Source organism: Vulpes lagopus, chromosome X, assembly GCF_018345385.1.
Source record: "Vulpes lagopus strain Blue_001 chromosome X, ASM1834538v1, whole genome shotgun sequence".
NCBI lineage: Eukaryota > Metazoa > Chordata > Mammalia > Carnivora > Canidae > Vulpes > Vulpes lagopus.
The window spans coordinates 33,668,298-33,693,432 of record NC_054848.1 but is presented as its reverse complement, the minus strand read 5'-3'; the positions used below and the strand labels follow the sequence as shown (position 1 = coordinate 33,693,432).

Here is a 25,135-nt window from a genome sequence, read left to right as displayed (position 1 = left end):
AACATCAAATGAATCATGTTCGGTTTCATCCTGTTAACTGAATGCTCGTTGATAAAAGTGCACATATCAACACTAGTAAGACTGGTATTCAAAGGTAAAATAAGAGTCTAGAAAAGTGCCCCACCCCCCAATATTGTTTATTTAAGCTAAAATAAAGAACAGGGCTCTTGTGTTTGGCTAGTATTTTCTCAGTCTTATCGACTGTGTTAGAAAGCACTTTCTCTAGACAGTTCAAGGTCAGAAAAATCACCTTCTATAACCCTGGTTTCAACTAAATGGTAAAAACTTTCTCCAATCAAAATCCTCACCAGTTCGGGGTTATTGAAGTGGGGCACACAGGCAGATTAGATTTTAAAACCATGAGGGAAAGCATTCTGAAACAATAGACAAAGAGGTAATAAAATAGGAGAAAAAGAGTGGGGAGGTACAAACAAAACAAAACAAAACAAAACAAAACAAAACAACGTTCCTCTTAATAGAGAGAATGCTAAAACAGGAAGGGCTGATGAGATATAGCTGTGGTTTTCGAGAGCCTTGTTTAGACAGATGCACAACTATTAGTTTTCTGCTTTAACTTGACCAAGACTTTTGACACTAACAAGAAAGCGGCCAACTCAGTAATTAGCAACAATGACAACAACAACAACAACAACAACAAAACAGATGAAAGAAAATTCGAGGAGGTGAAATCTGCATGGTCTTATGGAAAGCTTACCCATTTGGGTATTTGCTGTAATCACCTCCATTCAAGCCCTGAATGGCAAGCAGCTGGAAAAGCTCTGTGTATAGATGTGGTTTTCCTTTTCCTTAAGCCACATTTCATTAATTAAATAACATTCTTTCAGTAGAGCAGGGAGGCTCCTGAGGAATGTGGGAGACGTGAAGGAGAATGCAAGCATTCTCATTTGCCAATGCTGGAACAGTTCTTGAGGCTTGAGGGGCTTTCACCTCTTCTTTCGTTCCTGCAGGCTTTCAAACCCTTTGTCCATCCTGAAACCCAGCGGGGACTTCCCATCTCCACCCCATCCCCTTAGCTTCCTCCCCAAGCTCCATCCTCCAAACAACTCAGTTAGTATCCAAGCCCTGTCCACCATCCAAGCATGTGAACCATCAGGAGAATAAACTCAGGGCAAATGTCTATGAAGTCCCTGGAAGGGACTTTGTTCCTTGGACAAGGAACTCTGGGGATCCAGGTAACCAAGTGTGGTCTAGAAGTAGGGGCACAAGTTCTGGGCATTCCCTTGGCTCTGAGGACTCCTTGCCCCGGGGAGTCACAAGGCCCTACAGGAATCAGGGGGTCCCTGAAAAGTGGGAGACTCAAGAAGGAGCCCTCCTTGCATGAGGCAAAGGATGGTATTGGCTTCCAGATACAGAAATGGTTATTGGTAATTGACTATTATTATTTCCACCACTTACCAGAAAGTTCTACGCAGTTCCAAATGCACTAACTGGAAATGTAATTAAGTGTTAAGGATAACTCAAGAATAACCTCCAAATTTCCCCTAGTCACTAAAAACATTGGACCCGACCTAAAATGAAAAAATAAATAACTGTAAGTTTAAAATTTTCTCGCTAATTAAAGCATTTTAGCCTTGATCAGAAATTACACAAAGATTGAAATTTTATTTTATCTTATTTTTTAAGATTTTATTTATTCATGAGAGACACAAAAAAAAATGAGGCAGAAACATAGGCAGAGGGAGAAGGAGGTTCCCTGCGGGGAGCCCGATGTGGGGCTTGATCCCAGGACCCTAGGATCATGCTCTGAGCCAAAGGCAGACACTCAACCACCCAGGTGCCCCTATTTTATCTTATTTTATTTTTAAGCCTGAAATTTTAAAAAGACTAATAGTTAATTTTAAGAGACCAATATAATTGTCCATACATTTAAAGTTTTTGTGAGCTTCTGGTCCAGATTTTTTTTTATCTGCTGGGGTAAAAATTGCCTCTAAAATTTTAGAGAAAATATTCTCTGTCATGATTTCATTCAAAACTCTTGCAAAGAAATCATACAAGGATGTAATGATTGGTATCAATATATACCAGACGTACCATAAGAAGATAGTTACCCTTAAAAAAAAAGGTGTACTATATAAGCTTTGAGGCCTCAGTCCCCCCAGAACTGTGTCCAATTTGCAACGAGAAGCAGAGACTAAGGGGGGAAGGCAGGTGGGGGAGGAGGGGAGACACAATCGCCCAGATGAATTTTGTTCAACACCTACAAACCAGGGGACTCTATGAGGCATATGCAAACGACACTAACTTTCATTTTTTAAAAAATTGTTAACAGTGGGCTAGTTTTCAAGTTGGTCCAAACAATAATAGTCCCAGCTGCTTTCTAACAATTGAGTTCAGGTTCAGAGAAAGAGTAAATGAGGCCAGACCACTAAGGAGCACTGTGTCAATGTAAAACATGAAAAACCCCATGTGAGCAAGGCAAAAAGCTGTTTTTAGAGTCAAAAGCAGGCCTTCTCAAAGGCTTTGGTGTGCAGTTTTGATGTCTAAAATCGCATCAAATGTAAATATCTGGAGGGTAACCAATTCCAATCGAAGCTGTTCCGTTTTGCCTGGTTCATCTATATGTGCCTCCCCTGGGGTCACAAACCACCACGAAGATGGGCACTGTCGGGCACCCATGACCTCTCTGAGACCACCAAGGGCCTTTGAGGGAGGTGCCACACCGTACTTGCCAACTTTTAAAATCTGTCGAGTACTTGGAGTTTCCTCAGGAAGGACCTTCTGGAAATAAAGTCACTCATCGCTTTACCTCAGATTTTAAGCCAAATTTTAAATAGCTTGCAAGTTTTACCAGGTCAGTCTGAAAGTTCTACACAGTTCCAAATGCACTAACTGGAGATGTAATAAACTGTTTAAAGTAATTTAAGAACAACCTTTAAATTTCCCTGAAACAAACAAATGAAAAACTCAGACTCGACCTTAAAATAAAAAATAGGTAACTTTAAGTTTAAATTATCTCACTAATTAAAGTGATTTAGGTTTGATCAGAAACTACACAAAGCTTGAAATTTTATTTTATTTTATAGCTTGAAATTTTAAAAAGACTAATAATTAATTTTAAGAGGCCAATCCAATAGCCCATACGTTTAAATTTTCATGATTTGACCTCGTTTTGTCTCATAAACAGATCTTGAATAAAACAGTAGTTACTATCAGTGGGGGCTGGGAAGCCTTACTGGTTTATAGAAAAAAAAAAATCCAATCCTCTTTAACAGTGCTTGTCTTTACTTCCAGGTCAGAATCACTATTTACATATAAAAGAACCCTTCCATGAAGTAACGTTTCTCAAAAATACAGGTAAAATTGATGACTATGTACAGTTTAGTATTCTATATATTGAAAACAGCTTGCAGTTAGCATCTCCTAAAATTCCTGCAACTTATCTGCCCAAACTATGACTTCTTCCTTTGAATTCAGGTTCTGCCCCTGAGACTTTGAGAAAGGAAATGGTTGAGCTGTTGTTTCAAGGATGTAACTGAAATTGTGCTTTCCATGCTTCAGATATTCCTGGAGAGGCCAGGGGGTCACCAGAGACCTGAACCAACCAAGAGGGAAACCTGCAGACCCTTTTCAGTAGCACCCAAAGAAACCTCGAAATGTCAGACATTCTATACGTCAGCTCATGTAATCCTCACTGCAACTCCAGGAAGAAAGCATTGTACTTATTATCCTGCCTAATTTCAAATGTGGCAACAAACGTAGACGGTTGAATACTCCTAGTCAGTAAGTAGTAGAGGATTTGAACACACTACTTTCTGGCTCCAAAGTCTTGTTTCTTTCCACCACGTGGCTCCTGTAGTTTCCCTTCTTTGTTGCTTGCACTTTGATATTTTAAAGGGAAAACAAAGCGAGAGACTGTATACCTTACTTTTCGCCCTGTTCCCCTAGCTTTATATGTTAATGATTAACTTTCTCTGGCAAAGGCACTTCCCCATTTTTTCACTGCTGCTAAAAGCTGATAATAGACTTGAGCTGCCCACTCCACAAAAAAAGTTTTGCTTTTTTTTTTTGGACTGCCAAACTATACGTATTTTAAATTCAAGCTCTATGAGCTTAGAGGTCTCATGACTTCAAGATTAAAAACTGAAGTTGATCCAACACTTATCCCCTCTAAAAAAATAATGAAAGAAAGAAAATGCAGAGCACCATTCCAGGAAAGCATCATAATGGCATCTAAGAAGTGTTCCCAAGGGCCCTACTGCAGCTTTGCTGGGATCTGCCAACCACAATTGCAGGCCAGGCCGGCTCTCGGAAAACCTGGAATCATCGCTGGGCACTGCTTAACAAAACTTGGAACTTCCCTGGAAACTAGTGACAGGCAGGCCCTTGCCCTTGTTCTACTGCATTTCAGTTATCTCCTAAGATCGACCTAAAAGCCTTGTAAGTAAAGACCTACAAGGTGTGTGTACTAGTGTTAGCTGCTGTTTTTCTGATTTTTCACTTCTCAGTAGGCAAGTGAAATTCCTGCCTCTGAAGTGAGTTTTCTGCTTCAAAAAAAAAGTTCAGTTTGTGCTCAGGCTTCTTAAAAAGTTCAAAATGTTAATCAAGCACTGGAAAAAGCTGGCCAAGGTGGTTGAAAACTATATGTACTTTCCCAGACAACTTTGGGGATCTATGAACTTTCTTTCGAGGGTATATGGGCCTACCTACCGGGTACTCACAGATACAAAGCTTGGAAGCACATCTCATTGGTAACTACATCCCAACAAAACCGGATCCTTATGGAGATGATTATCCACCTCTGTGAAATACCAGAGAGGAAATAACATTTTCTTTTGCTTAAAAACAATTGAATTTATTTCTATGTCACTTAGCTAGGCCATTCATGGGCTGATTAAAAAACAAAAAACTTTTGTCAAGTTTCGTTAACACATCTGCTTTTTTTATTTTAGAATATAGTCTACATCTGGATTAAAAAAAGTTTTAAATAAATTTAAGACATATGACAACAGTGGAACCCTTCATCATTCTATGTACACCACGGATAGAATGTCAGTTGGTTCCATTTCGGATAAGTCCACTTTCTCAGAATAACATTATTATTTTCACTGGCTGAGTGGCAAGCTTTGCACAAGCTGGCACGGTGCCAGCTCCCACATACTGGGGTGGGGGCGGGGAGGGCGTGAAAGGGCTGGGGTATAGGGGTGCCACAGGACAACTATACAGTGTAACAGAAAATCATTAATCTCGTAGTACCGGTTACCGACAGACAGTGCGGTTTGTGCGCTTATCACAATGGAATCGACGAAGTTTCAGAGCAAGGAGGAGATTGGAAATACTTTAAGACAGGGCCACTGTTACAAAAAGAAATAGTGCAAACAGGAAAACTGATGCAATCCTAGCAACGCTGAGGCCTCCACCAGCCCAACGGCAGGGCAGGGCGGTAGGAGGCCGCGTGCCCCGCCTTCCCCAGCGCCCAGCTCCGGGTGGCGCTCCCAAGTGTGGCAACCCAGCGCCGCGCCCGGCATGGCCCCTTCTCGACTCATCTCCTCCGGAAAGAACAGAAAAGAAACTCCAAGAAAGGCACAGGCTGAATGCAGGGCATCAGCCCAGTCCCATTCCCACCAACGTAGAACACAGGCCCTCCCCCCCCCCCCGCGGGAGAGAAAGGGGGGGTCCTTGAGCCCCCCAACCCTGACTCCCATCATCACTTGCCTCTCCTCTTCCCAAAGAGGCCCCTTCCTCCAGGCAGCCTTGCACGTACACAGCCCCCCTAACTTTGCAGTCTGCCCACCGCCCATCTGCGCCCGACAGCCGGAAAGAAAACAGCTTTGAGAGAAAGAGGGTGAGAGATGGGGCCGGGAAGGGCGCCGGGCAGCCGCGGGCGTCCCGCCTCACTGGCCCCAATTGCTGAAGCCGATCTCCTGCTTGTATCTGTTGGTGAGGATGTTGGCTTTCCGCGTGAGTTTGGAGAGCACAGTGTGCAGCCCGCGCAGGTGGTAGTGGAACTGCTGTTCCAGGTCCTCCTCGCCGGCTTCCGCGCCCTCTAGGTCGCTCAGGTCCACCAGGATGTCCTTGGACTTCCAGGCGTTGCCCTCCTCGCTGCCCGCCGGCGGCGGCGGCTGGTGCAGGACCCCCCACTCGATGTCGTTGCGGATGGACTTGAGCAGCACGTAGTGGCTGTACATGTCCCGGGAGGGCGCGAAAAAGCCGCCGTTGGCGCTGCCCGGGCCGGGGGCCGGGGGCGTGCGCTCCTCCAGGCAGCCGCCACTGCCGCCCACCTCCACGCCCACGTCGTTGTCCAGCCCGGGCTCGGCCAGGGGCACGTCGCGCAGCAGGCTGGGCACCATCACCGTCTGGTCCATGTTGTTCACCGCGCCGATGAAGCGGTTCATGGCGTTAAAGAGCGAGTGCTTCTGGTTGTAGGTGTCGCAGATCTGCATCATGGTGGCCGCGCGGGAGCCGGGGCACAGGGACGCAGGGACACGGGGTGGCCGGCTGGGGCGACGGGCTGCCCGCGCTCACGCGCTCTCCGAGGCCGGCGCCGGGGGGGGCCTGGCTCGAGCCGGGCCGCTGGGATTCCCGGCTCCTGCTCCGCCCTCTCCAACTCTCGTCTCGCTCGCAGCCCGGCCCTGCGGGACGCACGGCTGCTCGCAGCTTGGGCGCCCGGAAGCTCGCGATGGCGGCGCGTGGTCCGCGGGTCGAGCCCTGGCCTGGCTGGGGGACGGGAACGAAAGAGATCACTCACCCGGCGAGGGTGCCTGGCGGCCCCGCCCGCGCCCAGCGCCCTCCCCGGTGCCGGCTCGCCCCGGACGGCGCCCCCCGCCCCCCCGCCCAGCCCTCAGCCCCGCGAGCCCACCTCGTCGCCCGCCGAGGCCGCGGAGAGAAGGAAGGGGTGCTCCCCACCCCCGTCTTCCTCGGAAAGGCCTGAAATCCCAGCGCCCACGCTGACCGGGCAGAGATGGGGCGGGGGCACCCACCTCCTGCTGCGCCTCGAGAGCCTCTGCTGCTGGGCGGCTCAGCGATCCCGCTGCTGGCGGCTGCTGCCTGCGGGCGCTGCTGCGGTCAGTGGCCGGACCGTGACTGCGGGCGGCTGGGTGGCGTCGGCCCCCTACCCATCCCAGGTGCTCAATTTATAGAGCCCCGGAAAGGTGTCACCGGCACTCAAGGGCCACCCCCGGTGTCTCCTCCTCCCGCCTCCCCGGCAGCGCCAAGATAAAAGGCCCGGGCCGGGATGACCGCGAGTAACACTCTCCTGGCCCCTTCTACAGCGGGGGCGGGGCGCGCCGGGCCAGCTCCGCCTCTCGCCTGATACCCGGGCGGAGGGAGGGCGCCGTGGCCAGGCCGGGACGGGCCGAGCGGGGCAGGGCAGGGCAGGGCAGGGCACAGGGATGGAGCAGCCGCACCCCGCCAGCCCCCCGAGCAGAGCGGGCCAGCTGGGGGAGGGCCGGACCCTGCGCCGGTAAAGGTGCCGGCGTCCCGGCCGGCGGAGGGCGGCTGGCGTGCTGCTCTGGGTGGGCCTGGCGCACGCTTCCGGAGTGGGCCAGACCGAAATGCCCCAGCCCTGGTTGCAAACTGAGCCCCCAACCCCGAATCGATAGTGGCCTCGGCCCAGCGACTATGATCCTGGTTTATTATTAGCCGTCGGGGAAAAGTGACCAGCCGCCGCCGCAACTCCATCTCGGGGGCTCTTATGTAAGAAGGGTGGCTGGGCATGCCTGGTGCACGTGGACGCGTGGTGTTCCCGCCGTGGCCCTGGCCTTGGCCAGCTGCTGGGGGAGGGGAGCCTCCGGACGCTTTTGCCTCTGTCCAGGCGGGGTCTTTCCCAGTCTTTTCTGTAACAGCTGCTGCCAGGGATGAAGAGCAATCCACCGTGCGTCCGATGATCTGCACGTTTTCCCAAGAGATCAGATGTGCCAGTGGGGAGAAATAGCCCAATTCCTGACTTTTATCCAAATCCAGGGACTCAGACGCTGGAGAGCCCTGGCCATGTGGCCTTTCGGCTGCCAAAGGGCCAGGAGCGGGTGATGGTAGGTCCGGTGTTGGGTGTCTTTCATCATTTAATAGAAAAGCGGGGAGGCATGCAATAATTTTTTGGGTGGTAGTGGTGGGGGAGGGAGTTTGAAATGTTCCTTTCCAAAGGTAGTCCTTAAAACACAGGATCACTGAATAGGGCCTAAGCCATCTACTCAATCTTTGAATTTGATTTTTAAGAGCATTGCACCTTAAATTTCACTTTGGGACTCCAAACCATGGCCCGTTTTCATTTATTTTTGTTTCACCATCTCACTTCCCTTGTCATGTCCTTCACTGGCCCATCTTCTCCAACAGTCCTACAGATAATTCAACAGGACTCGAGTTTCTAATTTTAAATTACTTTTCTCTAAAACCTTTCAGGGATGCTTTTACTATATAGTGTTTTCTCACAGGACAAAAAATGCCAAAAGAAGAGAGAGGCACCTAATAAAGACAATTATTTCTTTCCCTCTTCCTTTCACTTTAAAAATGTACATTTAAATTTTTTCCACAGCGGTCAGACTTGGTACAATGAGAACTGACCTTTTGACAACAGGGCACTAATCAGTGACCTCTGGAGGCAGAGCCTAGCCTGGAGACCTCCACTTCCAGGCCCTTTTAGCTCTGCCAGATTATAGCACATGTTTTTCTACTGATAAAACTGGGATAGGGCTACCTCCCCTCCCCATCAGTCTTTGGGAGGATCAATGGAAAAATGAAGGGCAAAACATCACTATATAAATTTGAAGCGTGAGGATGATCTCATCCTCCCATTTGCACCCATGGAGACTTAGAAACTTTGCCAGAGTCAGTGCCCTCATCAATAAAATGGAGATTCTCCCATGGGCTATGCCCAATTTTGGTTAAGGTTAAATAAGATAGTGAATGTAAAATTTATGTAAAGTAGAAGCTACTTTCCAAAGATTAATTGTACTTACTGAAGGACCTCATTATAGCCAAGAGGCGTTTATGTGAAGAGTCAGAAACTTTAAAAATGTGTAAGTGGCCTATGATGAGCCACAGAGCCTTTCCCCTAGTGCTTAGGCAGCAGGAGAGTACAAAAACAGTACAGGTTGATTTTAAATCTTTACAACCAATGAGACACAAAGAGCACTGCAAGGGGAAAACACACATGCAGTTTCCAGTAGGTGATCCTCTCATTAATTAAAACATATCCGTCCCCCATTTTAGATCCCCTAGATATTTTAAGTACTTATGGCTTTGGATGAAAACTTGGTACTCAGACTTAGTTAATTAAAAGCTGGAATCCTGCCTCTTTTTGTCTTCCCTTCGTCCCAGTTCCAACAAGGTGTGGTAATAACTAACAGAAAACGGAAATCCAAGTGATCTAGCAAAGGGATCCCAGCAAAAAGGCCCAGGTTGGAAGAAAGCCCCTAAAGCCTTCCTTTTGGCTTCCACTCCCTCCCCTCCGCACCCCCCGCACCCCCCCCCCCATCCGTTTCCTTTCTTCCTTTAGTCTGGAGGTCACTCTCCATCCTCCAGTTCTTGATTCCGGGCCCTGTTCTTTCACATGTCTTAAATACTAGAAGACAGAGGTGGCTCGTGCACCTGCCTGCAAAACTTCCCAGCCCGGGCCTCCTCAGCTTCTGGGTGCCAGCGCAACAACTCACGCCCACCGACTAATTCCGGAACCAAAAAGTCCCCGGGCCAGGGCTCCGGGCCCTTGGAATCACCCCACCGCCGCCCCTCCAGCTTCAGCCAATCAAGTGCCGCCTGAGAATATTATGCAAATAAGCCCCCGCGCCCCAGCCAGTCAGAAGCCACAGCCCCCTCCCCCCAGCGTCCTCTTTCACCCGGGCCGCGCCAAACTGGCGGCCGCGTCCCTGGCAACTGGCGCGCGGTCAATTTTCCCTCACACGCGGCTGGAAAAAAAAAAATGGTTCCCTGGGGTCAGTTGGGAGGGGAGCGGCGGGCTCTGGCCTGGACCGAGGTGGCCAGCCTCTCTGGTTGCCTCAGGCGCTCGCCCAAATCGAGATCTGGAACTGGCTGGAGATGCCGAGCCACCTGCCCAGGTTTCATTTTGCCTCCGGAGAACGGAGTCATGTCGTCCGTGAGCAAAGAACTTTGTGAGTACTTAAATGAGGCCAGCAGGTTCCCGGCCAGCGCCCCTGGGCTGCGCTGCCTCCGCACTACGCTAAGGCCTCACTTAAAAGCCTTGTGTGGGGAAAAAAAAAAAAAAAAGCCTTCTCTGGGGTCTGCCGCCCACGCCTCCCCCCTCCCCCCTTCTTGGTCCGCGGCTCCGACTCCGGAGCTCTGAACTTCCGGTTCCTAAGTCACATTTTATTTTTTATTTTTTTATTTTTTTCCTAAGTCACACTTTACCTCCTAACCTCAGCAACCAGGAAATCAGGCGTTGCTGGCTCATTTCCCACAAAGTGTCCACAAATTACCCCTTCTACTGTGCCCTTTGGACAGCAGGGAATGGTGGCGTTTTAAATGACCAGAAATTCTTAAAACAGAGAGCAAGAGTCAACTGGTCCAAGAAGGCAGATTGGAGAAATCAGAGGTTCAGCCCAGAGCTGGAGAGAAGGTGGTGTAATGGATTGTAAGGCCAGAAACCAGCCCAAGCCAAGGTAGTGGAGATTCTGGATTGCTTTGAGGCAGAATTTAGAAAGAACCACTTCATGCAAAGTGCCCAAGAGACATGACAATCAGACTCTTGCTCAAGGACATGTCCTCCAACCATCCGCTTACAATGAAATCGCTCACAACATCCCCACCAAGTGGTCACCCTGGCCCACATTCTTGTCATTTCCATCCTCTGGTACTAGTTGTCCCTCCTTGGAGCCCTCATGGAGGTCATGCAGCATGCCATCCGGTATGTGAAGGTACATGGGTCTCCTTTAAATCCACTCTTCTTTCTGCCATTTGTCCTCAGTTGCCACAATGGTTCTTGAGGTTCTCTTTTGAGGTGCTCATCCATCCTGGTCAGTCTTTGGAAGTAGCTCTAGGTTGTTTGTAAGTGTGGCACCTGGAATTCATTCCAAGCACCACCTTTCCTAGGACTAAACAGAAGTAGCATGGCCATCTATTTTATTGTCAATGGTAACTTTCCAGGTCATATCTATTGCACACGAAAGCTTGGAACCTAGACATGTTAATGCATTTGAACCTCACAACAATCCTGAGAAGAAAGTAAGGATCAGAGAGTCTAAGTGACCAAAGTAGCAGGACTGGGACTTGGCCCAGTTTTCTGCTGCCAGAACTAATGTTCCTTCTACACTATCCAACAAATACCTATTTTCTTACAATGCCACCCAACATTTAATGGCCTTCTTTTAATAGCTACATCCATATGCTGCCGGTTAACAAAATTTTGTGTATCCCTTTCTTGAGCAGGGCAGATCTTTCTGGACCAAAGCACAGAATTTTATATGTATTTTACTTAAACTTTATCTCATTAGGTTTGGCTCATAGTTTAGGTCCTAATTTTTTGCTCTAATGTATTCAGATCTTTCCCATACATTTGATAACTATTCTATTTATTCATCCACATTATTGATAATAGGCAAAAGGCAGCACTCGGTAAAGGGCAAAGTGCTGTGGAACATTTGGAAAGCTTCAGCTTGATATCAGTCCATTAATTAGCACCTTTTGGCGTATGTTGTTTCAGCTAGCTATGAATCATGTTAATTGTACAATCATCTAGCCTACATAAAATTTTTTTCTTGACTACAGAATATTATGAGCGACCTTGCTAAATGCCTTGCTTAAGTCCCAAGTTAATGGCTGGTTTTTTCTAATGGAGCCAGGAAGCGGGGTATTCTTGTCATCTGCCATGGAGGAACCAGTGTCACATGGTACAAAAATGCAGAAATAGGGGCACCTGGGTGGCTCAGTGGTTGAGCATCTGCCTTTGGCTCAGGTGGTGATCCCGAGGTTCTGGGATGGAGTCCCACTTCAGGCTCCCCCTGGGGAGCCTGCTTCTCCCTCTGCCTTTGTCTCTGCCTCTCTCTCTGTGTCTCATGAATAAATAAATAAAATCTTTCAAAAAATGCAGAAATAGTATCATAGTATTCTGAGTTAAAATTGGGAGGGGGGAATAATCTCACTGTTACTGTCATTGTAGGAAACACTGTCCCGAAGATTTAGTTGGGAGAAGGCTAAAACCTAGGAAGATGGCAGTAGTGCATCTGTTGACCTCAAACCTTAAGCTTCCAGGTTCTGGCATGTCTGAATAACTTAGAGTTAGCATTTTGTCAGATCTCATTTTTAAAAAAGCCTCTTAGCTTTGAATCCAGGAAGAGTAAAGCACGGGAACATTTTAAAATACTAAAAGCTACCTTTTGTTATGTTCTCAGCATTTCTCTGTCTTTATATAGAAAACGAATCATTTAATTTGAGTATGGTAGATAAGAAAAGCACAAGACTCATTGAGGTTTGCTTACCTACCATGCAGGAGCATCTCAATATGGTTATTCTTGGCTCTCTTACAATTCCAGAACCTTCCTGTGCCACCAGCATAGGAGGACACAGGCAAGGGGTATAACTCAGGGTTAGAGCATTTGACTGCAGAGCATAGAAGGAACCATGAGAATGTCCTTCATTCACTCTATCCTGTTTAAGTGTATCTATTGGGTTAAATTATGAAATTAGATTCAAAGTTGATATATCATGTTAAATTAACATAGGGAGAAAAGATGTATCAATATTTCATGTGTTCAAGTCCTAACCCGAGTGACACACACACACGCATGTATATATTCCATTTTATTGTTTTATATATATATGACTTGAGAAACAAAAGCAAAAACAAAAATATAAATATGTTACTTAATATATATTTATGTATGTTTATGTATAGAAGTTATATCATATTATATATATATACACAACTCCTTTTATTGAAGCTACAATAAAGTATTATCTGTTAGAACGTTTCAAGAGTTCTCCTCCATAATTCACTCTTTTAACCCTAATAATAAAAAGAAATTGAGCCTAGATGAGGTACACTAGAGTTGAGCTGAATTCACCTATATCATATTAGGTCTGGACAGACCACTTAGGTTAATCTCATAATGATGAACAAGGAGAAGAGAATAGTGTGGCAAACTAAAACAAAACAAAAAAATAGTCTGCACGAGATATGTTTGGAAGCAAATACAACCCACGAGTCCCTCCAGCTATAGAAGGAAGATCTTAGTAAGAACAGGAAAAATAATAAACCATTGGGAAGTTCTAAAAAAGGAAATTGCAGAGCAAAGCAAACAAAATTTGAACAACAACAGCAACAAAATATTAACCAACCAAACAAACAACTGGAGAATTAATAAATGGACTAGAAACAAAACAGGCATGACAAAATGTTAAATTACTGCCATCGAGTGAAGGGTTCAGATAATCACAGAGAAGAGCCACCAAGAGTTAAAGGAAGTGTTGGATGTAGAAGTCAGAGACAACACATGAACATAATTGATGTCATTGAAGTAGAGATCTCAGTAAGTGAAATAGAAAACAATTCAGACATGATACAGAAAATTGTCCTTAATAAAATGTGTTCATCTGTAGATTTAACAGGCACATTGTATCCCAGGTAAAATTATTCAGAAAAGCTGATGTTGAAAAAGAAGCTAGTTATGTTTCAACTTCCAGGAAGAACAAAAAGTCTTCAAGTATCCAAGTAGGAAAAGAAATCAACCAGAAAGATGGTGGTTGCAGAGGAGGGTAGAATCAAGCCAGCTTTACAGAAACATTCAACAACAGGAGACAGTGGAACTGTAAAAAAGAATATGTGCATCAAGAATCTTATATGACTCAAGTAAAAAACAATAGTCAAAATTCCTGAACATGAACTCAGAGTTTTTCTGGAAAAAAAAATCACTTAGGGATAAAATTCTGCCAACAACAAAAAAATGAATCAAAAGAAAGAACTCAAGAACAAAGAAGAGATTCATGGTGAGCTTGAATCCATAGAAATACAGAAGGAAGATTAAACTCTGGGTAGGACGGTTGCAGAACAGAATAAATATTTTAAACACCTACCATGTGAAAATAATGCAAGCATCAAAACTGGGAGATGAGAGAATGGTGTAGCAGAGCCCATCAAGTTTCCTTGCAGTCGGTCAATGAAATCTAACACCAAAAACCAAGTTTCACCATTCACAAAATGAAGACACCAACATCTTAATAAGTTTCAAACTTAACTTAGAGGAGTCCTTTGGGAACTAATATTTTCTAGAGCAAATAATCACTTTCTAAAGTTCAATATTTCTTTCTGTGTGGCTTCAGTTACTACTCAAATTTCAAGTGAAATTAACATTTCATTTAAAGTAGCATGTAAAATAATGTTCTGTTTCTCCATTTGAGTACTAGATGCTACTTACATAGGTGTATTCAATTTGCTAAGCTGAGACATATCTGAGCACTTTCCTTCACACGTGTTATATTTGAATACTTGTTTGGAAATTCCATTTATGTAAGCTTTTCTAAAATACTTTGTCAACGGTCTGATCTGGTGAGCTGGTTTGGAATCAACTGTTCTCAGTACTGTTTTGGTAAAAACATTTGTGAACTCAAATATTAAGTGGGAGTAAGAAAGCAGCAAGCTCCCTGAACTCTGGACCCTTAGGGCAGAAACTACTGTTCTTGCTCTCTGCTCCTGTCAACTGCAGTTTAAGAAGTCCATTGTTTCCAAGCTTTGGTCTCCGAGAGAGATATTCTCAGAGGTGATTCCATTAAAACAGTATTTTTCTATAAATACCCTAAATACGATTTCTAAAAGTGCAATTCACACAGAACTTTTATGGATGGGTATCTGCTTCTGTTCTGCTGTTCTCTGTTATTATCTATTGCAGATGACTCGGAAAACTGGTATCTACTATTCAATCTGTGAAGTCTGCATTTCTTTAACCCTAAAGGTAGAAAAGTACATGTGAGTAGAGTTCTGGGAGCCTCCTATGCATTCATCTACACCCTGAACCTGGCCAGAGGAATATATTATTTTATCTATAACATATATATTGTTTCTCACACTACTGTGTAAAGATTATCCTTGCCAGTTTGGCCTGCAAAGATTGGATTTTAGGTCAGCATTGGCCCTGGCCAGTCCAAAATCCAACTGGAGCACATGGTCAGTTTCCTTTCCTCCTAAATGGCTTCAAGATCAGTAGAAATTCGGGAATAGACTCATGTGTACACCATTAATGAACACCTTGAACTTCGTTATAATTATTGCTTCATCCCTAGAAAAATATTAAACAAGGAAACATCTGTTTTCCATCTTCAGACACAATGTCTTGGGTAATTTCATTTTGTGCAAAGCGGGTGATTACCTTGTCTGGAATTATAAAGTGTGTGCTTGTGGCATAGAGTTCAGTCAGCAATATTCGTCATAAATGTTTATTTTGGGCTACACAGTGTCTATAGAAATGACTTCCTTGGCTTCCATTGGAGGGATTTAAATATCATTTCAATCCTGATTTAAAATATTAGCAAATGTTAAGTGAAAATGCTGAAGTGATTCCCATAGAGATTAGATTTGGGGTTTTAGAACAAGCTTGATTTACATAACAAAACATCTTTAAGAGAAAACAAGGTGGCTTGGTGTTAAAACATCTCTTTCCTGTTTAGTCTCCTTTACTCAAAGGAGATTATCTAAATCATTAGGCTTTGGATTCAAAATCTAGAATATTCCAAATTGAAGATTCTTGGGAGTCTATGAAATAATCAATTAAGAAATTTTAAGTGTGGGTTTAGTGTTTGTTCATTCCATCCTGTTTATTTTCCATTTTTTTTTTCCATTTAGTTTTAGACAGCACATTCACCTTTGTTAGTTCCAGGCTGAAGCAAATTGGATGGCATTAAGAATGGCCAGTTCAGCTGCTTTTATAAATGTTGTTCTTGACCTATTATAGGGACCATGTCTTTTGTACTTTCAACCAATTGGTTCAAGTGCTTCACATTTCTTTGTTCCATTTGTGTAATTCCTCCATGACTGGAAAATAGAGTGCTTGGATTATTACCACCTAACATCATATTTATTCAGATTTCTATTTTTTTATTTATTCAAGCAAAGGCATACATTTGCCTTTCTTCTAGAATACAATTCTTGACCTGTGTTCCCAGCAGAAACAGTCTCCTTCTCCTCTCCTTTCCTCTCTTCCTTATTTCCCCATCAAAAGGGCCAGAAATGGAAATGGTAGAGATGCTCTATGGGAAGATGATGTTCTACAAACCCCTGACCATTCTGGAATCCTTCTGTAACTCCCTCAGGAAATGTACGGTGTGCAGGGAGATCAAGTTCCCCTGCAAGGTACTGTATAAGGTGATATGATAAATTAGCAAAACAGAAAAAAATAAACCCACTGAAAAATTGCAAGGTAAGTGATTAGCTCTAAAGTCATGACTGCATCACAAAGACCATAGAAACATCTGAGTAAATTTGTGTAAAATTAGGTAGAAATAAGTTTTTTTTTTAACAAACATTCTATTTACTTGAGAGGGTGGCAGGCCACATCATGTAGTGAAAAGAGCAAAGTCTCTGGAGTCAGATCTGTCCAATCCTCCTCCCTCCCCCCCGCCCCACTCACCTCTTCACCACCCCCACCCCCACCCCCACCCCCCCCCACCCCCCGCCACCCCCTGTGTAAATCACCTCTCTGCCACTTCCTACCTGGTGGGCTCAGAGAAGACTAACTGTGTAAGCCTCAGTTTCCTCATCTTGCAGAGTTAATGGAAGGATCAAAGATAAGGGATGCATGTTATAGAGTATCAGACTTTGGGCCAGCAGTAAGTGTGTCACCAGCTGTGATATATTTCCACTGCATATTGCATGTCTGTGTCAGGAGGCCATGTATGAGAACTGTGAATGTATTCCCAGTCCCCAGATTCATGTCTTCCTTATTTTCAAGCAAGTTTCCTATAATTTTATCATTGAACATTTGTCTCTTCTGGGATTTCTATCCTCTTCTTCTGGAGTTTATTGTATACTTCTGTCACTTTTTAAAGATTTAATTTCATGTATTTGTCCTTTTTCAAGTCATAGTGAATAGTCTCTCCAAGCCTATCTTCTTCTTACTCAGTGCTGATTATCAGTAATATCTATTCTACTTTTTGTCTTTCATATGTGAGGTTTTTTTCAACAATCTGAAATACTTCACTTTAAAAAAGGTTTTTAAAAAATCATGGTGAATATGCCAATATTCGATAAAATTGGATTGGGTGTACATGTTTATTACTCTCTATATTTTTCTGTGAGCTTGGTTTATTAAAAATAGACTTTTTTTGAGAAGTTTTAGGTTCACAGTAAGTTGAAAGGAAAGTACAGAGCGTTCCAGCATACCTCCTGCCCCCACACGCCCAAAGCCTCTTCTACTGTCAACATTTAGCACCAGACGGTACATTTGTTCTAGTCAATGACCCTACACTGGCACATCATCATCCCTCAAAGTCCATTGTTTATGTTACAAATATGGTCTTTATATCTATAATTATTTTGTGTTTATGTCTATTTCTTGAGCCCCACCAGCATATTTTATATCTCTTTCTCAGCATCTTATAATCCCTTACTATCTCTTCCTTGGGCCCTTTACCTTTTTCAAAACAGTCTTTCTGGGTAACTTATTTATAGTTGTTCATGTGTCTTCTTAATAGAGGGAAGCCGCATTTTTCCAGTTGTGCAGTTCTTTTCTTCTTTATGTCTCTCTTGCCTTCACATAGAACCCATCAATAGGGATGCCTGGGTGGCTCAGCGGTTGAGTGTCTTCCTTCGGCTCAGGGCGTGATCCCGGGTCCTGGGATCAAGTCCCACGTCGGACTCCCCCACATGGAGCCTGCTTCTCCCTCTATCTATGTCTCTGACTCTTTCTGTGTCTCTCATGAATAAATAAATAATTTTTTTAAGAAAAAAGAACCCATCAATAAATCACACTGGTTCAAACTTCAAAATATCTCCAAGATATGATACCATTTTGTGCCCCTTGGCAGTTAGAGAGGTCAGGTCTGGCCAATGATAGGAAAGAGGAAAATTCTCCATGGCTTTCAGGAGAAACTTTTTAGAAGAGTACAGACAATATTAGCCTGTGCCTTTTGCTTTTTCCGAGTTGCCCTTCTTCCTTTCTTGCCTTTGGAAAAGCAGCTTGGTGCTTCAGATGCAACATCCATATATCACCATAAGGAAGATAGCCACATATACTGATATTAAAGCATGAATCTGTAAGAAGCTGGGTGTAGATGACATCTAGGAGCAGCTCTATCAGCCATAAACTGTCTACCTCCATATTTCCTTTTACATGAGAAAAATAAATTTCTATTTATTTAAGCTACTGTGGTCAGTTTTCTGGTACATGCCACTAAACGCCTTCTTGACTGATGAACCCCAAGTATACAGTATTTATTAGTTTCTTGTGCCTGTCGTAACAAAGCACCACAAACTTGGTGGTTTAAAAACAACAAAAATTTATTTTTTCACTGTCCTGGAGTCCAGAAGTCCAAAATCAAGGTGTCAGCATGGTTGCTTTCTCCTAAAGGCTCTGAGGGAGAATTTGTTCAATGCTTCTCTCCTGGTGTCTACTGGCTGCCCGTCTCCCTTGACATCCCTTGGCTTGTATATGCATTACTCTCATTTCTGCATTGGTCTCCATATGACCCTTTCTTCAGTTTCTATGTCTTGTCATTTTCTGTCTCTCACAAGGGCACCAGTCACTGGATGTAGGGCTCACCCTAATCCAGAATGATCTCATCTAGAGAGCTTTATCTTATTTTCTTCTGCAAAGACCCTTATTTGAAATATGGTCCATGCTGAGATTCAGAGTGGATATGTCTTTGGGGAGGGGCACCATCTAACCCATCACATGTGTGCATACACATAAATGGGATAGTATGTAGTTTTATTTTAGAACAGTCCTTTTATTTCTGTATGTGTTTATTGATATATTGTACCTTATACTTGATTTTTCTCTTCCCACATCAACCTACATCATACTACTCCCGTAATTCATGTTAACATATTGTGTATCCTTCTATTTTTACCGACAGACATCTAATCCTATGCAGACAGAATGTATATACACAGATGCACACACACACACACACACACACACACACACATACACACAGAGTATTGGTTAGCTATCCTGCATGATGAACTACCCCCAAACTCAGTGATTTAACATGGCCATTACTTATTATTATAGTTCATAAATCATGAGACTGGGATTTGGTTACTTTTGGCTAGGCTTGCTCATCTAATTCAGGGTCAGCTGGGGTCTGTTCTAGACTGGGTTTGTCTGGAATAGCTTTTAACTTTGCTACAGTGGCTCTGCTTCACCATCTCTCAACCTCCTCCTGGGACCAGTGGGCTAGCCCAAGAACACCCTTGGAGAATATCCATGGAGATAGCAGAAGTACAAGGAGACAAATCCAACCACACAAGCACTTTTTCAAGTGTCTGCTTATGTCACATCACTGAACATCCCATTCACTGAAATCATAATCGGTGGGCACAGAAATCTATTCCATCTCTTGATGGAAGAAACTGAAGTTACATGGCAAGGGCCTGGGTAAAGGAAGGAGCACAAAATAAGGTCCATTAATGCAATCTATCTCATAGATGGAAATGATAAACAGACATGTCTGCCTTCATTTGGTGTTTGCTTCACAGAAATAGGATTATATTATGTAATTTGTTTGCATCTTGCTTTTCTCAATGACACCATGGAAATACCTCTAAGTCATCTTTTTTTAACATTTTATGTATTTATTCATAAGAGACACACAGAGAGAGGCAGAGGTACAGGCAGAGGGAAAAGCAGGCTCCCTACGGGGAGCCTGATGTGGGACTTGATCTCAGGATCCCAGGATCACACCCTGAGCCAAAGGCAGACCACTGAGCTACACAGGTGCCCCTCTAAGTCATCTTTTTATCTCTGATTCAGTTTTTAATTGACTACATTATTCCATCTTGTGAATCCATAATTATTTAACTATATGTAATATCTACATGTAAAAAATTTAAACCATGTATATATACATGTATATATTATACATGTATACATATATACATGATATACATGTATAACCATGTATATGTATATACATATGTATATATACATGGTTTTAAAATTTTTTCCATATACATATATAAATCTTTTTTAAAAGACTTTATTTATTCATGAGAGATACACAGAGAGAGAGAGAGAGAGAGAGAGAGAGAGGCAGAGACACAGGCAGAGGGAGAAGCAGGCTCCATGCAGGGAGCCTGATGTGGGACTCGACCCTGGGTCTCCAGGATCACGCCTTGGGCCAAAGGCGGTGCTAAACTGCTGGGCCACCTGGGCTGCCCTATATAAAACCTTCTTGATGGGTATTCATGTTGGTGATTCATTTTGAAGAGTACAGAAAAACATCCCCCTGAGGTAGTTTTCCAGGAATGGATGTCCTGGGTCAAAAGATATGTTCGTTTTCTACTCTTGAAACCAATATTACACTATATGTTAACTAACTAGAATTTAAATAAAAGCTTAAAAACAAATGATATGTTTATTGTTAATTTTGATAGAAACTTCCAGGTTACTTTTTTTTCTTTCTTTTTTTTAAAAGGTTTTATTTATTTTTTTATTTTATTTTATTTTATTTTATTTTTATTTTTTTATTTTTTTATTTTTTTATTTTTTTATTTTTTTATTTTTTTATTTTTTTATTTTAGAGAGAGAGAGAGAGAGTGCAGACGGGTAAAGGGAGAGGAAGAGGGAGAGGCAGACTCCACACTGAGCTCAGAGCCCAAAGCGGGGTTTGACCCCAGGACCCTAAGATCATGAGCCAAAGTCAGGTTACTTTTCAAATGAGGCTGTGATACTTCACTTTCATCGGTGATTTATGATGCTCTTCCCTACCTTGCTGCCAAGAAGTGTTGGTGTTGTTCCTTTACCTTATTAATTTTTGTCGCTTTGTTGTGCATAAAGTGACTATTGCTTCTTCATCTTTCATTCCTCTCTAACTATTCGTGAATTTTAGCATCTCTTCATATAATTTGTCATTTAAGTTTGCATTTCTGTTACTAGTATCTTTATACCCTTTTCTCAGTTTTCTATTGAGCTGTTTTTCATTTTCTTGTCAATTTGTAAGAGCTCTTTGTATATTATAGAAAGTATGTCTTTGATTGGCTTAGGGGTTACAATATCTCTTCGGGCCTTTATATATTGACCTTGTTTACAGTATCCTTTGTCATGCAAAAGTTTTGTTTGAGGCTGTTTTTGCTGTTTAAATATTTATTAAATTAAATGGTTTTTGAAACACCGCTATGCCAGCTAAGCCAGTGTAATCATCAGGAGGTTGAGTGAGGGAAAGGGATCATCTCTTGACACTGCCTGGAGCTTCCTCCAAATCCTCAGTGCATGCAAAAAAGAAATGAAATAGGGCATTTCAATTATACTTCTACAAAATTGAAAAAGGAGAGAGATAAATGAGAAGTCACAGGTAAAGAACATGTGATTGAGGCCCAACAACTGTTATTTAACAGAAAAAAACCCACTTGGGTTAACTAGCACTGAAGGAGGAGCTCAGTTAGAGCACTATATTCATCTCCTAGGACTGCTGTAACGAGAAAGTCACAAACTTGATGGTTCTAAGCAACAGAAATTCATCGTCTCACAGTGGTAGACATGTGAAATCAAGGTGCTAGCAAAGCTGTTCTTTTCGGAAACCTCTGAGGGAGAATCTGTACTATGCCTCTTTCCTAGCTTTTGGCAGTTGCTGGAGATCCTTGGAATTCTTGACTTGTAGACGCTTGAATCCAGTCTCTGCCACCATCATTGCGTGGATTCCTTCCCCATGTGTCTTCACATGGCCTTCTTAAAAGGACACCAGTGACTAGACTTGGGGACCACTATAATCCACTATGACTTCATATTAAATTAACTAATTACTTCTGCAAAGACCGTATTTCTAAATAAAGTCACATTCTAAGGTTCTGGGTGGATACGAATTTTTTAAGGACACTCTTTAACGCAGTACGGTCTGCCCTCTACCTGCTGTCTGCCCTCAAATCACATCCATTCCATGTGCGAAATACATCCCTCAATGTCTTAACTCATTCTAGCACTAAGTTTAAATCCAAAATCTCATCTAAATATCATCAAGTTCTTGAAAAGTTAACAATCTCAAAAAGTTCCAAATCTTCTCATGTGAATCATCTGAATCAGGTATGGATGAGATTTGGGGGATGTTCCCTCCTGGGGCTAACTTCTTTTACATCTGCAGACCTGTGACACTAGAAAAGAAGTTCTCTGCTTCCCAAATACAATGATGAGACAATCATAGGATAGATACTCCCGTTCCAAAAGGGAGCAAATAGTCACAGAATCTAGTATCCCCTCAGTGGAGAGCCTGCATCTGTAGGCTCCGCCACCGAAGTTCCTGTCCTAGATAGAGTGGCACAGTCAGCCCTGCCTTCAAGGGCTGTCCTTGCAAACTAGATACAATTTTGAATATGTATAGGCGAACTCCTATCTTTTTTTATAGCTTCTGTGTTCTTAATCTCGGTTAAAAATGTTTCCCCTTTTTAGTTGTTTAGTTTTGTGTTTATATCGTTAAGGCTTCTGAAATTTATTTTTTATATCATGGGAGACAGAGTCTATTTGAAATTTTTTCCAGATGGCTATTCAATTGTAACATACCACTTACTTTAACAAATCCATACTTTTTCCAAAAAGTGGTTTGAACTATGACTTTTGTCATTTATTAATTTCTCAGATATATTGGGATATAATTCTTGACTCTCTCTTCTTTCACACTGATTGCTTTGTCTCTTCTTATGTCAATATTATATTGATTTGATAAGAGTGGCTTTTCAACATATTCTGATACTTAGTAAAAGAAGACTTCCCTCACTGGCTTGATTTTCTGATTGTCTCTCTTTTTATCCTCCAAAAAGTCCATTTAAGAGCATAAAATGAGAGTATATAGCTGAACTAAACATTTGGTAACCACTAGCCAAAATTAAATTAATTAAAATTAAAGTGAATTAAAATTAAAATTAACCAAAACTTAAATGAAATAAGTAAAATTAAAAATTCAGTTCCTCAGTTGTACTGGTCACATTTCAAGTGCTCCATAGCCACATGTGGCTGGTGGTTACCGTATTGGACAGCTCAAAAATAGAACCTTCCCATTGATGCAGAAAGCACTATTGGACAGTGCTACTATAGAGTATCGGACTTTTTGTTGTTTCTGAGGATGATTCTTCCAATGTAAATTCTTCTTCTAATTTGTGTTACATGTTTATTTACTTCTCTTTTTCTATTTTGCAGGTTGGGGGAGTGGTGGTGGAACTAATACCTACAGATAGGCCATGTAGCATCCTTCCTTCATTTTGCTTATCTTTAGATGGTGGCACCTCTGAAAAAAGTCCACTACTTGCTAATAGTATGAGTAGTATTTCTGCTTCCATTCATGACAGAGTAACTGGAAATGGATTTACCCTCCCACCATCAAAAAAATAAATCTATAGAACTGGAAAAACTATGTGAGACAATTGTTTCCAGGCTTTCAACAACAGGCAGTACAAGAGCACAACCCTTCAGAGGATGGAAGCACAGGGGATGAACCTCAAATTCACATTATTTTTCTGCCTTGGGGGTACTTTTTGGGTCATGATGCAGACCAAGCAGAATATTCCATTCTTACTGAGCAGAGAATATCAGAGTTTAGAGCAGCTGGAGCACATGGATTTTTTGAAAGTGTACTAGCGATAAGGGAGCTGAGCAGAACAGGACCTAGAATAGCCAAGTATAATACATGAATAAGTAGGTAAAGCTACACAATCAATTGATTTGTGAGGCCAAGACAATTCAATGAGAGAAAGGGAAGTCTTTTCAAAAAGTTGCTAGAACAAGTGGTTATCCTTATGTTAAAAACAAACAAACCTTACCTCATATCATATACAAAAATTACTTCTAGATGAATCATAGACCTAAGTACACAAGCTGAAATTATAAGCTTCTGGAATAAAATGCAGGGGACTTTTTCTAAGACTTTAGGGAAGCAAAGATTTCCAAATCAGGATGTAAAAGAAACTTATCATCACGAATTGTGAATTAGGCTTCACTAAAAGTAAAAAAGTCTAGTTATCCAAAGTCAGTTAAGAAAATGAACAGGCAAGCATGGTCTGGAAGGAAATAGTCACAATACATATATGTCTCACAAAGTGCTTCATCCAGAATTCATAAAAAAAATGCCTTCATGAACTATTGGGACTTCATCAAGATAAGAAGCTTTTGCACAGCAAAGGATACAGTCAACAAAACTAAAAGACAACCTACAGAATGGGAGAAGATATTTGCAAATGACATATCAGATAAAGAGCTAGTTTCCAAGAGCTATAAAGAATTTATTCAACTCAACAGCAAAGAAACAAACAATCCAATCATGAAATGGGCAAAAGACATGAACAGAAATCTCACAGAGGAAGACATAGACATGGCCAACATGCACATGAGAAAATGCTCTGCATCACTTGCCATCAGGGAAATACAAATCAAAACCACAATGAGATACCACCTCACACCAGTGAAAATGGGGAAAATTAACAAGGCAGGAAACCACAAATGTTGGAGAGGATGCGGAGAAAAGGGAACCCTCTTGCACTGTTGGTGGGAATGTGAAATGGTACAGCCACTCTGGAAAACTGTGTGGAGGTTCCTCAAAGAGTTAAAAATAGATCTGCCCTACGACCCAGCAATTGCACTGCTGGGGATTTACCCCAAAGATACAGATGCAATGAAACGCTGGGACACCTGCACCCCAATGTTTATAGCAGCAATGTCCACAGTAGCCAAACTGTAGAAGTAGCCTCGGTGCCCATCGAAAGATGAATGGATAAAGAAGATGTGGTTTATGTATACAATGGAATATTCCTCAGCCATTAGAAACAACAAATACCCACCATTTGCTTCAACGTGGATGGAACTGGAGGGTATTATGCTGAGTGAAATAAGTCAATCGGAGAAGGACAAACATTATATGGTCTCATTCATTTGGGGAATATAAAAAATAGTGAAAGGGAATGAAGGGGAAAGGAGAAAAAATAAGTGGGAAATATCAGAAAGGGAGACAGAACATGGAAGATTCCTAACTCTGGGAAACAAACTAGGAGTGGTGGAAGGGGAGGTGGGTGGGGGGGTGGGGGTGACTGGGTGACGGGCAC

General features: G+C 42.7%; 1 protein-coding gene and 1 long non-coding RNA gene across 4 annotated transcripts; one reads left to right on the top strand and one right to left on the bottom strand.

Annotated features, from left to right (window-relative positions):
- Positions 1–4,878: 4,878 nt before the first annotated feature.
- Positions 4,879–7,149, bottom strand: MID1IP1 (MID1 interacting protein 1). 2 transcript variants are annotated; one of them, XM_041741763.1, is made up of 2 exons: positions 6,818–7,149; positions 4,879–6,675 (listed from the first exon to the last, which is right to left on the bottom strand). In XM_041741763.1, the coding sequence occupies exon 2, from the start codon at positions 6,402–6,404 to the stop codon at positions 5,853–5,855; it is 552 nt and encodes a 183-aa protein (XP_041597697.1). In that variant the 5' UTR covers positions 6,405–6,675; positions 6,818–7,149; the 3' UTR covers positions 4,879–5,852. The 2 variants fall into 2 exon arrangements, with proteins under 2 accessions (XP_041597697.1, XP_041597696.1); XM_041741762.1 differs by having other exon boundaries at positions 6,939–7,149.
- A 155-nt stretch (positions 7,150–7,304) lies between these two features.
- Positions 7,305–24,187, top strand: LOC121483324. 2 transcript variants are annotated; one of them, XR_005985731.1, is made up of 4 exons: positions 7,305–7,988; positions 9,274–9,353; positions 9,522–10,061; positions 23,241–24,187. It is a non-coding gene; the product is annotated as an uncharacterized LOC121483324 (long non-coding RNA). The 2 variants fall into 2 exon arrangements; XR_005985732.1 differs by lacking the exon at positions 9,274–9,353.
- The last annotated feature ends 948 nt before the right edge of the window (positions 24,188–25,135 follow it).

Coding starts and splice junctions, on each gene's coding strand:
- MID1IP1 (XM_041741763.1), bottom strand. CDS start 6,404: ATGATGCAGATCTGCGACACCTACAACCAGAAGCACTCGCTCTTTAAC.